This window comes from Diceros bicornis, chromosome 17 (genome assembly GCF_020826845.1).
Source record: "Diceros bicornis minor isolate mBicDic1 chromosome 17, mDicBic1.mat.cur, whole genome shotgun sequence".
NCBI lineage: Eukaryota > Metazoa > Chordata > Mammalia > Perissodactyla > Rhinocerotidae > Diceros > Diceros bicornis.
In genome coordinates this window covers 33,179,108-33,192,671 of record NC_080756.1, presented here as the reverse complement: position 1 = coordinate 33,192,671, position 13,564 = coordinate 33,179,108, and the positions used below count along the sequence as shown (strand labels likewise).

At 43.0% G+C, this 13,564-nt stretch overlaps 1 protein-coding gene across 1 annotated transcript in view; it reads right to left on the bottom strand.

The window, feature by feature from the left end:
• TMTC1 (transmembrane O-mannosyltransferase targeting cadherins 1) overlaps positions 1–13,209 on the bottom strand; it is a 245,692-nt gene extending 232,483 nt beyond the window's left edge. The window contains exon 1 of the mRNA XM_058558571.1: positions 12,802–13,209. Within this exon, the coding sequence (XP_058414554.1) occupies positions 12,802–13,103 (302 nt within the window). The 5' untranslated portion in view covers positions 13,104–13,209. The remainder of the gene's footprint in view (positions 1–12,801) is intronic.
• Positions 13,210–13,564: the final 355 nt, after the last annotated feature.

Sequence of the window (13,564 nt, the reverse complement as noted above, 5' to 3'; positions counted from 1 at the left end):
GAAAGAAGATTCAAAACTAAAATCAGTGTTTGGATAACCAGAAATGTCCGCACAGAATCATGGTAACAGCCCACCTTTAATACCATCTAAATAGAACAATCTCTCAGGTTCCACGTCACCCTGAACATACCTCCATTATAGCACTGATCAATTTTTAAAAACTCTTTTACTATATTCTTCAAATATTATGAGCATTTTTTCATACATTGTAAGAAATTAATTTGTTTTCCTCATTGTATCCATCCCACTTAGCACAGAGTAGATTCTAAATTAAAGTTTACTGAATGAACAAACAAACTTATGTTAAGATGGAAGTTGGAAAAGATCATCTTTTCCTTTCAACTCTAAGAATCTTTAATTTTATTTGATTTAACATTCATTTCTCATTTAAAGCTAGGCCAAGCAATAGGAGATTTAAAAAAAAAAATTGTTTTTTCTGAAATAATCTTAATAGTCATGTCTGACCGGTGGGAAGCCTTCCAGACTTCGGCAAATATGAACGCAAACAGCCCATTCTCCATCTGAACTCCTCTGCCTCCTTGTAAAACTGCCGGGAAAGGGGGGGCCATAATGAGCTCACAGCAATCAGAGGGCAACCGTCCCCTGGAAAGGTCACAGAGTCACACAGTTTGGCACCAAGAAGTCACAGGGGAAGGGGTGGGGAGGTGAGAAGAAAGACCATCGGCTGCCCCTCCATCTCCTCACACTCTCACAGCCTGGAGCTCTAGATAAAGCCCATTACTCTCTTTTAATTTTCTTCTTTGAAAAATAGCACTGGTTTAGAAAAACAAAAACAGGCTTTATCTCTGGAAGAGACTTCCACTAGGGAATACTAGGGTCCCACCTCAAGGGGACCCCAACTCCACTTCAGTCAAACAGCTACCTCCACCAACCGGCAGAGGCCTGGAAACTGTGTAAGTGGTCATGACTCTCCGTTGTGGTGACTTAAGTCTAGGTTTTGGCCCTGAACCTGGAGTTCTCCTGATACATAGATCAAGTAACATTTAAGAGGGCTGCCCACCTACTTATTCCTAGGGACAACGTGATTAATTAGCCACCACCAATGGTCCCTGTGGGTCAAAACATTCTGATTACCTCTGTGTCCCTGCTGCCTGTCATGGTAAATGCACTCACCTTGTCTTTGGCAGCTAAGCTCTGCCACTTGGCCTCTGATACTCCAGGATCCCATCACGCCAGTGAAATCAGAAAGCCCACCTCAATGGTAGCATCTCCCACGTCACACTTGGCCTACAGAAAAGAGCCAATGCAGAGCTTCTCAAAGTTGCAAGTGCCCCCTTACTAACGTATCTGTCAATGTCTCAGTGAAGGGAAAGTCATCTGGCCCTCTCAGGAAATGCAGTAGAGAGGTGAGAGGGAGGTATACAGAGGCAGTATGTGATAAATGCACCCCAACATTCCTGCCTCAGTGCGCTTTTGAATTCCTTTCTCTACATTATGCCAGGGAGATTTTGGCATCTCCACCTCATTAAACATAGGCTCCCATTGAGTCCCAGTGGTTCCCAGGATTCCGAGTCATCTGGTGCGCTAGCTACAGTTGCTGATTCTCTGATAGCTTAGTTGCTGATTCTCTGATCCCATCCCAAGATGTTCTAAGTCAGTAGCTCTGAAATGGGGCCCAGAGATCTGCCCCCAAGCAACTCAGTGATTCAAGACAGGTGATACTCAGAACAATGAGAGATTCAGATCTCAAAGCTTAAAGAAAGGCTGCATATGGTTGCCATGCGTACCAGAAAAATCCAGTTTTCTCAGCAATAAAACAACATACACTCTTTTCCAATAAGAACCACAAACCAGGGAAAAGAAAAAATTAAATGTACCCCTTATTATCTGTTTCTACTGGCTCAAATGATGGGTCATCCGACACCTTGCTGGTAAGTTCCCACAGCCCAATACTAAACACACAGTATATTCTCCTGTCTTCCTCTATCGACGTTCATTTTTCTTCTTCCCCACTTCTTGCCATCATTACAGCTTTCAAACGCTTGTAAGTGGTTTCCATCGTCTTCTTAGATCATTCAACCAATAAATAACAACATCTGGTTCTTCTCATTTTTCCTCTAAGGCAAATCCCTTTGGTCCTTAATCATTTTGGTTGTTCTTCTTTTGCATTCTCTCCAGTACCAGGAATAAATCAGTAAATCATCACCACTTAATGTGTCTCAAGAACCAAAGGATGTGATTTGCAGGCACCGATGCAAACAACAGTGCAGAGGGGAGATTGGTGCTCTGAGACAAAAGCAAAATTCATGGTTTTGGTTTGAGCTGAAGGCATCACATCCTCACCTGGCCATGAGGAAGCTACAGGGAGGGAACAGAGGAAGGGGAACTGGTCAGGAGGATCCCCGCCCCATGCAAGAGGCAGTTATAGTCACTATTGTCACACAAGTACTCAGAGTAGCGATTGCATCAAAGAAAGGGTGAGGAAATTGAGGACCAGATCAGTGACCATATCTAGAAGGCAGTAAGTCCCAGAAGAAAATTTTCAGAAAACGAGTCAGCAAATAAAAAAAATCAAAAGATCAACATCAAATATAATATAGTTAGTTACAACTATAACTGAGTTGTCAATTTTTAGCAAAATTTTTCTCTTTTAAAGTTAAGCATGTGTTTGGTGGAGTTCCTGGATGCAATGCAATTCTGACACTGACTACCTGGAGTTTATGTGAGGACAAAGTCCTACACAAGACTTCCCTCACTTCAGATACCAGGTGCAAGTTCAATGGTCCTCAGGCCACCTGCACGTCTGACCAACTGGCCACAAATTCAGGGGTTCCCTCAACTCCCTCAGATTCGATAATTTGCAAGAACGACCCACAGAATTCAAGAAAGCACTATAGTTATGATTTACAGTTTTATTATAAAGCATACAAATCAAACACAGTCACAAAAAAAAAGACCCATGGGAAGACATCTGGAGGGTCCTAAATATGAACCTTCCGAGTCTTCAGGACACGTCACCCTCTCAGCACAATGATGTATGGCTACCAACCAGGGCAGCTCGACCAAGCTTCAGTGTCAGGTTTTTAACTGGGGTTTCATTATGTGGGCTGATTGATGCAATCATTGGCCACGTGAGTGAACTGAACCTCTAGTACCCCTCTCTCCCCCGGGGACGTTGGAAGGTAGACTGAGATCACGTGGCTCAAAGTCCCATCTCTCTAATCATATAATGGTCTTTCCAGCAGGGCCAGCCCCCATTCTGAAACTATCCAGAGACCCACCATGAGTCATCTCCTCCTTAGCATAAACTCAGGTGTGGTCCCAAGGGCCCAACCATGAACAACAGAGACACTCCTATCACTCAGGAAATTCCAAGGGTTTAGAAGCTCCCTCCCAGGAACCTGGGACAAAGACCAGACAAATTCTTTACTGTACAACACTCAAGGAGAGGAAGTCACAGTCATTATAGCTCCTCTGAGAAAGTATTTTCAGGTCCTTATACTCCATTTGATCCAACCAGAAATGATATTTCATGCCTACCTCATCGACTGGAAGAAAAATGACCATTCCTTACAGACAGCAGGACACTGGCAAGGATGAACTTTAGGCCTCTGAGAGCAGGTATGGAGAGAACCAAAAGTGCTAAAGATCCTCATTCTCTACAGAGAGTCACAGTCTCAGCAGGCTACAACAGAGAGCCACAATTGTCCCTTTCACAATGAAAGCTGCCCCTTAACCTCCCAGTAAGCAGAACCCACTGGAAATTCCTTGTCTGCCTCTGCTTTTCTCTTTGACAGAGGAAGAAAAAAGATAAATAGCCAAGAAATAAGTCAAGCAGACTTTTTCCTGTACATTATAAAGGTGCTGCCCTACCTAAATATTTACCTGAAAAAGCCAAGAATTCACAAAAATGACTGATCGCGTCATTCTTTCAACAGTAATTTATTGAGCCCCTACTTCGCATGCCAGGCACTGTTCTAGGTGCTAAAGATACACCTCATGGAGCTTACACGGTAGTGAGAGGAGATAAAAACCAACAATAAATATATGATGCCAGAGAGCAATGAGGGCTACTAAGGCAAAAAGTGAGCAAGAGAGTAAGGATGAACATGGAGAAGCATCTGCTATTTTAGATCAGGTAGCCAGAAAAGGCTTCTGTGATGAAGTGACATTTGAGCAGAGACTGAAGGTGGTGAGACACGAAGGAATGCACAGATCTGGAAGATTCCAGGAAAAGCATTCCAGGAGGAAGAAACAATAAGTGTGAAGGCCCTCAGCAGCAGCAGGTCTGGCCTGTACAAGGAACAGGGACTCCAGAATGCTGATGTAGAAGGAAAGAGATGACTGATAGACTAGAGGTCAGAGAGGTGGCCAGGGGTCAGATCAAACAGGGCCTCGTGGAACAGAAGCAATTTTTTATCATTTGGAAAAGGGACACTGCCATCACTTTGGCATGATCAACCATTCCTCACCCCTCTTTTTAAGTGGGGTGACTATATATTCAAAGTTAGGAAAAATATGAATGTAGCTCCAAAGGAAGATAGAGAAGACATTTGTTGATTAAAAAGAAAAAGCCTTCATTCTGGGACTCACCTATAAAAACCTTCACAACTCAAAAATATATTCTTCTCATTTTCCATCCCTCCTACACTACCAGACTGTAGTCTAAAGCCTATCTTCTGTCTAAAGCATATCCTAACAGGCAACAATCCTAACCTCCTCCTCTTGGGGTTTCTAAGATAACCTCAGTTTGGCATGTAATTTCCAGAGGTCATTTTTTCATTTTTCTCTATAAAATCTTTATTGCCTCCAATCATATTTTTCCTTGGCTATATCCATCATTGAACATCCCAGACAATCTAATCAAATGTCCTAAACGATCTTCACTTGTCTCCTACCATAGACTTCGAAAACAAACATCAGTCTTGTAGCAATAGACCGTCTCAAAATGAATTCCCATAAAGGCCAAACCAAAAGGAAGAGAAGCAGAAACATGCCCCCGTTTGTTTTAGGTGTTGGCACACACACAAAATGCTGCAAATCTTTACAGCTGCACATATTAAGATATTCTATTTTTTAACTCTGACATTTTAAACCACCTACTTTCACTCTTATGGTTTCTATTACCATCAGAAGCCTTCAGTAAAATAAAACTTTATAGCCAACTAGAAGAACACTATGATCTAATCGCCTAAACAGGGAGAGAAGCAAGAGTTTAAGGTCCTTTAGTTTGCCTTAGTGTCCCCATCTTCAACATAGAAAAAGCACTGGTTCCTCCCTGTTGAAGGAAGTTTCTGCTTGCTTCCTGATATGGAATGGCACTGCTAGCAAGCCAGCAGGAGCTTCTTCTCAAGAAGTGGGGAGGGAGCAAATAAAATTTTAAAAACTAAGCTCCTTTTTAAATCAATCAGGGCCATTTTTCAAGTGGGGGTTTTGGGCATCACGGGGTTTGGCTCTGTGTCCATTCAGTGTCTACAGAGCCACTTAATGTGTTTCTCCTGATTCCAGAGTTGAAAACAGGTCATGGCCAGCGAAGGATAGAGAAGCAAAATTAAAAAGGTTACTGCTGCAGATTAAGTTTTCACAGATGTTTTGATTCCGCTCTACAACGGTCCAAAAATATTCCTGCGTGCCCTTGGAAATGATCTTATGAAAAGACTGAATATAAGATTTGACTAGAACCAGAAATTCATTAGAATGCTAAATTCTCTTCAAGGAACACAAAGAGAGGACCATTTGTCTCAGTTAATGTTTGACCAGAGAAGCGGAACCACCCGGAATGACACAGCAGAAGGGATTTATGATAGACATTTGACCTTTCACAATTGTGGGAGTTGGTTAAAGAGTCGACATAAGGCTGCTGCTTCCGTGACTGTAACAGAAGTGGAAAGCCAGCAGGGCAGGCATTAGGGAAGGCAGGATGGATGGACTTGAAGTAGGGGAAAGGAAGGATGAGCTGGAACCCATGAAGATGAACTAGAATGTACCTCTGCTTCTCACAGCCTTCAAGGCTCCAACTTTAATGACACAAGTGGCTTACAAACAGGCTGGCACTGCTTCCCATGGAGCTGCACACACACCTGCACCATGATTCCAAGTAGCTAAAGGAGCTGTGGAGAGTTCTGGAGGAGCTGCAGACCTAGCTGCTCTTGCACACCAGCAGGTAGTCCAGCATGTCTGTGACAACCGGCTGAGCTGCAACAGCACCCAAACCTACACTGACCTTCTGAGTGGGATCCCGGCCACTTCACTTTCACTTTTGAAATCTCGAAGAAATTTCTCTCGTGTCCAACTTTAACTCAGTACAATATAGGGAAGGAATTTCCAAGAAACACAGTTCCAGTTTAGCTAAACTGACACAGCACAAAGCCACCACATCTTGGTAGCTGCCTTCATTTTCCACTGTGCCCTGCCCCCCAAACTGGTAAAAGTCGACACTCTGAAAATCTATTTCCTCATTTCCACTTCAGCCCATTTCTTTTCTTCAGCCCATTTCTTATTTGAGAAAAACTGTGATTAGTATCTTTCTATACATGCAAGCGCCTTTATAATAAGAAGTATTACACATCCTTACTCATTAATTAATTTATTGATTTATTGTTTATCCTCAAGGGAATTTCTAGCTCTCAGTATGTGACATTTATTCGAAGAATCAAAATAATGAACTACTTTAATAAAAAATAGATTTGAGCGTTGCACTGGGAAAGATCCTATGAAGAGGATGAAAAGATAAGCTACAGAGTGGGAGAAAATTGCCAACCACATATCTGACCAAGGACTTGAACCTACAATATATAAAGAAATCTCAAAACTCAATAGTAAAAAATAAAAATCCACTTAGAAAATGGACAAAAGATATGAAGAGATGTTTTAACAAAGAAGATATAAGGAGGACAAACAAGCACACGAAAAGATATTCACCACCATCAGCCATTAGGGAAACACAAATTAAAATCACAATGAATGTCACTACACACCTGTAAGAATGGCTACAGGGGCCAGCCCCCTGTGGCATAGTGGTTAAGCTCGCGTACTCTGCTTCAGCGGCCCAGGGTTAGCAGGTTTGGATCCCGGGCACAGACCAACACACTGCTCATCAAGCCATGCTGTGATGGTGTCCCACATACAAAATAGAGGAGGACTGGCACAGATATTAGCTCAGGGACAATCTTCCTCACCAAAAAAAAAAAAAAAAAAGAATGGCGACTAAAAAAATAGTGACAGTACCAAATACTAATGAGATTGCAGAGAAACTGGATTACTCATACACTGCTGATGGAAAGGTCTGGAAAACAGTTTGTCAGTTTCTTAAAAAACTAAACACGCAACCACCATATGACCCAGTAATTGCAATCCTGGGCATTTATCCCAAAGAAATAAAAACTCATGTTCACATAAAAACCTATAAATGAATGTTTATAGCAGCTTTATTTGTAACAGCCAAAAACTAGAAACAATGCAGATGCCCTTGGACAGGCAAATGACTAACCTGTAGTATATCCATGCAATGGAATACTACTTAGCAATAGAAGGAATAAAGTATTGATATGCAACAACCTGAATAAACTCCAGAGAATTATGCCAAGCACAAAAAAAGCCAATATCAATAGGTTACATACTATATGATTCCACATATGACATTCTTGAAACGACAAAATTATGGACATGGAGAACAGATTAGTGGTTGTTATGGATTAGGGTGCGAGTGTTATGAATTAGGTATTGATAGATATGAGAGAGAAGCAGGAAGGAGCCTTCTGATTAATCTGTTCTGTATCTCAACTATGGTGGTAATATCGGAAATCTATACAGGTGATAAAACGGCGTAGGGCTAAACACAAACTTAACAAAAATAAAAAAAGTGCATGTACAACTGGTAAAATCTGAATAAAAGCTATGGATTGTATCAATGTCAATTTTCTGGTTGTGATATTATACTATAGTTATGCAAGATGTTATCACTAGGGGAAAATAGATGAAGAGTATAAGAGATCTCTATATTATTACTTACAATTGCATGGGAATGTACAATTATCTCAAAATAAAAAGTTTAAAACAAAAAAAGCATTTGCAAAGCCAGGCAAAGACACTACAAAAAAAGAAAACCACAGGCCAATATTCCTGATGAACATTAAGGCAAAAGTCCTCAACAAAATACGAGCAAACCGAATTCAACAGCACATTAAAAGGAACATACACCATGATCAAGTGGGTTTCATCCCTGGGATGCAAGGATGGATCAACATATATAAATCAATTAATGTTATATACCACATTAACAAAATGGAGGATAAAAATCACACGATCATGTCAATAGATGCAGAAAAAACATCTGACAAAATCCAACACCCTTTCATGGTGAAACTCTCAACAAACTAGGTTTAGAAGAAATCTGCCTCAACATAATAAAGGACATATATGAAAAGCCCACAACTAACACAGTTTTTCTCAAAGATCTCTTTTTCTCTAAGATCAAGAAAGAGACAAGGATGCCCACTCTTGCCACTTCTATTCAGCTTAGTACTGGAAGTCCTAGCCAGGGTAATCAGGAAAAGAAATAAAAGGCATCTAAATCACAACAGAAGAAGTAAAATTACCTCTGTTTGCAGATGACCTGACCTTATATGTAGAAAACCCTAAAGACTCCAACAAAAAACTATTACAACTAATATCTGAATTCAGTAGTTACAGGATACAAAACCAACAAAAATCAGCCGCATTTCTATATGCTAATAACAAACTATCTGAAATTAAGAAAACAATCCCATTTACACTAGCATCAAAAAGAATAAAATACTTAGAAATAAACTTAACCGAAGAGGTGAAAAACCTGTACAATTAAAACTACAAATCCTTGAGAAAAAAAAATTAAAGAGGACACAAATAAATGGGAAGACATCCCATGATCATGGATTGGAAGACTTAATATTGTTAAAATGTCCTAACTTCCCCAAGCCATCTATAGATTCAATGTAATCCATATCAATCTCTCAATGGAATTTTTTACAGAAATAGAAAAAAAGATCATAAAATTCATATGGAACCATGAAAGACCCTGAATATACAAAGCAATTTTGAGAAAGAAGAATAAACCGGAGGCATCACAGTTCCTGATTTCAACCTATATTCCAAAGTTACAGTAATTAAAACAGTATGTACTGGCATAAAAACAAACATATAGACCAATGGAAAATAATAGAGACCCCAGAAATTAACCCACACATATATGGTCAAATGATCTTTGACAAAAGGGCCAAGAATACACAATAGGAAAAGATAGTCTCTTTAACAAATGGTGTTGGAAAAACTGGATATTGACATGCAAAAGAATGAAACTGGACCCTTATCTTAAACCATACACAAAAATCAACTTAAAATATATTAAAAATTTAAATGTAAGATCTGAAACTATAAAACCCCTAAAAGAAAAACATAGAGGGAAAAACTTCATGATACTAAGCTTAGCAATGATTTTTTAGATATGACACCAAAAGAACAAGGAATAAAAGCAAAATTAGACAAGTGGGACTACATCAAACTAAAAAGCCTCTGCACAGCAAAGGAAGCAATCAACAGAGTGAAAAGGCAACCTATGGAATAGGAGAAAATATTTGCAAACCATATATCTAATATCTTATTGATATCCAAAACATATAAGAAACTCCTACAACTCAAGGTAAAAAAATAATAATAATAATAACCTGATTAAAAAAATGGGCAAAGGACTTGAATAGACATTTCGCCAAAGAAAACATACAAATGGCCAACAGATATATGAAAAGATGCTTAACATCACTAATCATCAAGGAAATGCAAATCAAAACCAGAAGTTATCACCTCACATCTGTTAAAATGGCTATTATCAACAAGACAAGAGATAACAAGTGTTGGTGAGCCCTTGGAAAAAAAGGAGCCCTTGTGCACTGCTGGTGAGAATGTAAATTGTTCAGCCATTATAAAAAACAGCATGGAAGTACCTCAAAAAATTAAAAATAGAACTACCTTATGATCCATCAATCCCACTTCTGGGTTTATAACCAAAAGAATTAAAATCAGGATACTGAAGAGATATATGCACTCCCATGTTTACTGTAGTAACATTATTCACAATAACTAAGGTATGGACACAACTTAAATGTCCGTTGTCAAAGGAATGGATAAAGAAAAGTGGTGTGGATGTATATATATATACAATGGAATGTTACTCAGCCTTAAAAAAGGAGGAAGTCCAGCCATATACAATGACATGGATAAACCTGGAGGACATTATGCTAAGTGAAATAAGCCAGTCACTGAAGGACAAATACTGCATGACTGCACTTATATGAGCTATCTAAAATAGTCAAATTCATAGAAACAGATAGTAGAATGGTGGTCGCCAGTGGTGGGTGGGAAGGGGGTGAGGTTGCTGTTCAACAGGTGTACAGTTTCAGCTATTCAAGAGGAGTAAGTGTGGAGATCTGCTGTACAACATTGTGCCTATAGTTAATAATACTTTATTGTGCACTTAAAAATTTAAGATGGTAAATCTCATGTTAAATGTTCTTACCACAACAAACATAAATTAAAAAAAAAAACGGTTTTGAATTCTCAAAGACTTTCATTCAAACAAGCCTAACTTAAGATATAGTTAAAATAGTTTGCATATACTTAAAAGGCCACTTAACTGTTTTCACCAACTACCTAAAATAAAAATCATAAAGACATAATCTCTGTAAAGTGCCTAGGCCAATGCTTGGTTCACACTGAGTAGTTTATAAACATGATTTTCTGTCCTTCCTTACAACAATCTTTAGAGCTGTGTGGGTCTAGCATCATCGATGTGGTCCCTTACACGCGCCCAGCTTTGTGCTATTGCTCTAGAAGATGCAGTTTCACCTCAGGTGACTGTGTAGAGAAAGCTTCCAGAGCTTATTTAAATCAACACCTGTGAGCACAGAAAGATTAGTTAACCTTCTCTTTCTGAAGAGGTACCTATCTCTTTTTAATTAGTGCTGTGTGGCTCTCTAGATTTGCAACTCAATCTTCTCAAAAAAAAAATGTATATCTGACATAGCCAGTAAGATATAATATACAAAGAGCAATGCATCTTATCTAAGATGCAGTTTACAACAAGGGAAGAGTTGCCTCCAGTCCCCCCAACTCTCCTTCCTCTTTGCCCCTGTTCTGTCAAATTCCTGCTAACTTTCCTCTTCATCAATGGCCTTGCCTCACTGTCTACTCCCTTCCTTCACTCCTCCCTGCCACCTCCTGCATGAATAAAGAACATTTTAGAAAGTCAAGAAGTGAGAACACTCTTCCCCACCCTCCACCAAGTGGGCACGGGCATTTGACCTTGAATTTTTCAAATGGAAAATGCTCAGACCAGGCACCAAGATGGTCTCCATGGTTGTCGCAAGTCCAGCACATCTCTCGCTGTGAGCTGCCACACCTTAAATTAACCAGCAGCTCTCACTGTCATAAACGAAAAAGCAGGTCAGTCGAGAAGATAAACATTTCTATTTGTGCGATCTAAGGAGAGTTTAAGAAACATTTTGAAAACTGAAAGCACTGAGCAGTTCACTCAGTAGCTGAGGTTATCTTTCAGCTGAAAACCAAAACCACTTTCCAAGAGGACAAATGTTTATAAAATATTCTCTCTAGAGTCAAACGTCCAATTTCCTCTTCCTCCTTAAAACATTAAACTTTCAATGGGAGAATTAAGTCAAAAGCCCAGGAATTGGGCTTGCCAATTGCTATGCTTTCCTTTTCTAAGTCATCAGAGCCACCTGTCAAGAGACTCTGGCCTCTCTGCTAGGGGCAGGCTTTTCAAGCTGCCTACCCTGTCTCGAATGATTATTACCATAAACACGGGTTCATATTACACCCGTTGGGAAAGGCTTAAAACGCTGATACTGAACCAATATTATTTCAACAGTTTTTGTCTGGCACATTACAAGGTTAAATGCTGAGCCAAATTATAAGGGCTCATGAGTCAAGCTCACGATGTACGAGAGAGCGCTGCCCTCATATCAGCCCGTCTCTCTTTCCCTCTGAAGCTAGCCTTCTTTTAAATTTAAGAAAATACTCCACCCTACAAAAGCCTGACGTTCTCTTGGTTCCGTTTACACTTTATCCACACCAGAAATGCTGAATCATGACTCCGAGGTTGTAAAAGAAAAACTATTTCGACTGGGACGCCAGGATCCCCAGAGGAGCCCACGCTTCTGCATTCCTTTGCTTTGCACCTTTTAAAGCCTAAATCCGGAGTCCGTTCGGCAGATTGGAAAGACTCCGGAAGCAGCCAAAGCTGCAGGTGGGAGACGATCCTATGCTCCCTCGCTTGCTCCTCCCCAAAACCCACGCAGCCCTGGCAGCCCGGCTCCCGCCTCCTCTCCTCGGAACGCGACCCCTCCGCGTCTGATCAACTCCGCATCTGCAAAGCTGCCCAACAACCTCTGAGAAATTCCCAACTTGGAAGCATCACCATCACAGCCACCCCTCCGCAGCTCCTTGCGCCCACACTGGTCTCTCGTGGCCACCGTCTGGCAGGGGTAGGGGGAGCAGAGGCAGCTCTACCAGCCCCCTCCCAGCCCTTGCCCTAGAGACAGCCCGCCGAGAGCGCAGACTCTTGAGAAACTCGATCCCAACTCCCCAGCCAGCGCCTCCCGGGAGCCCAGAGAAGCGGGGCCGAGGACCACCGAGCAGAGCAGCGTGGACAGCTGGGAGAGGAGGGAGGCGTGGAGGGAAGGGGCGGCAAGAAAAGAAACGCCTCCCAAGCGAGTCCCGCAACTTCTCCCAGCCGGGGTTGGGGAGTAAAGAGAAACAGCGGCGGCTACGACCGCGAGGTGAGGGACTCACTTGAAGGTGAGGACGCAGAGCGGCCGGTAGGACTTGTGGCTGGTGTTCTCGGCCATGCCCTTGCCCCAGAAGTCGTTGGTGAAGATGCCCCAGCGCAGCGGGGCGCCGGGCCGCACGTCGGGGTTGTTCACGATCGCCCACACGTCGTCGTGCACGAACTCGCCCTGCAGGGAGCGGCCGTAGCACAGGCAGCTCGCCCCGGCCAGCAGCGCCGCAGCCCCGGCCGGCGCGAGTCCGCAGCCCCGCCGCCGGGAGGGCGCGCGGTCCCCGCCGCCGCCTCGGGCAGAGCTTGTCACCACCATCGCGCCGCCGTCGCCACCGCGGCTCTGGCCTCTCCCGGGCGTCTGGCATCCTCCCCGGCCGGGGCCCCGGCGGCGCGCGGCGGCTGCCCGGAATGGGGCTCGGGCATGGTGCGGCACCCGGCGCACCCGCCGCTGGCGCCCCGCGCTCCGCCGCCGCCTGCGCCGCCGAGTTGGCCCAGCTGCAAATAAACAGCAGTCCCCCCGCCTCCCCCGGCCATCGCCACCTCCTCCGCCCCACTGCGCATGCCCCGCTCGCTCTCGCCTCCACCCCCCAATCCCGGGACTCGGGCCGCCCTCTCCCCGCAGCCCGCACCCTCCGCCCCGGCCGGCTCCTGGTGCGCTCAGCCCCCGGGCGCCTGCATCCCCCCGGTGGCCAGAGTTCGAGCGCAGGTGGAGCAGAGGGCGCAGCGGGGGGCTGCCCCGAGGGGCGGAGAAGGGGAGCCCGGGGTCCGGTCTGGTGT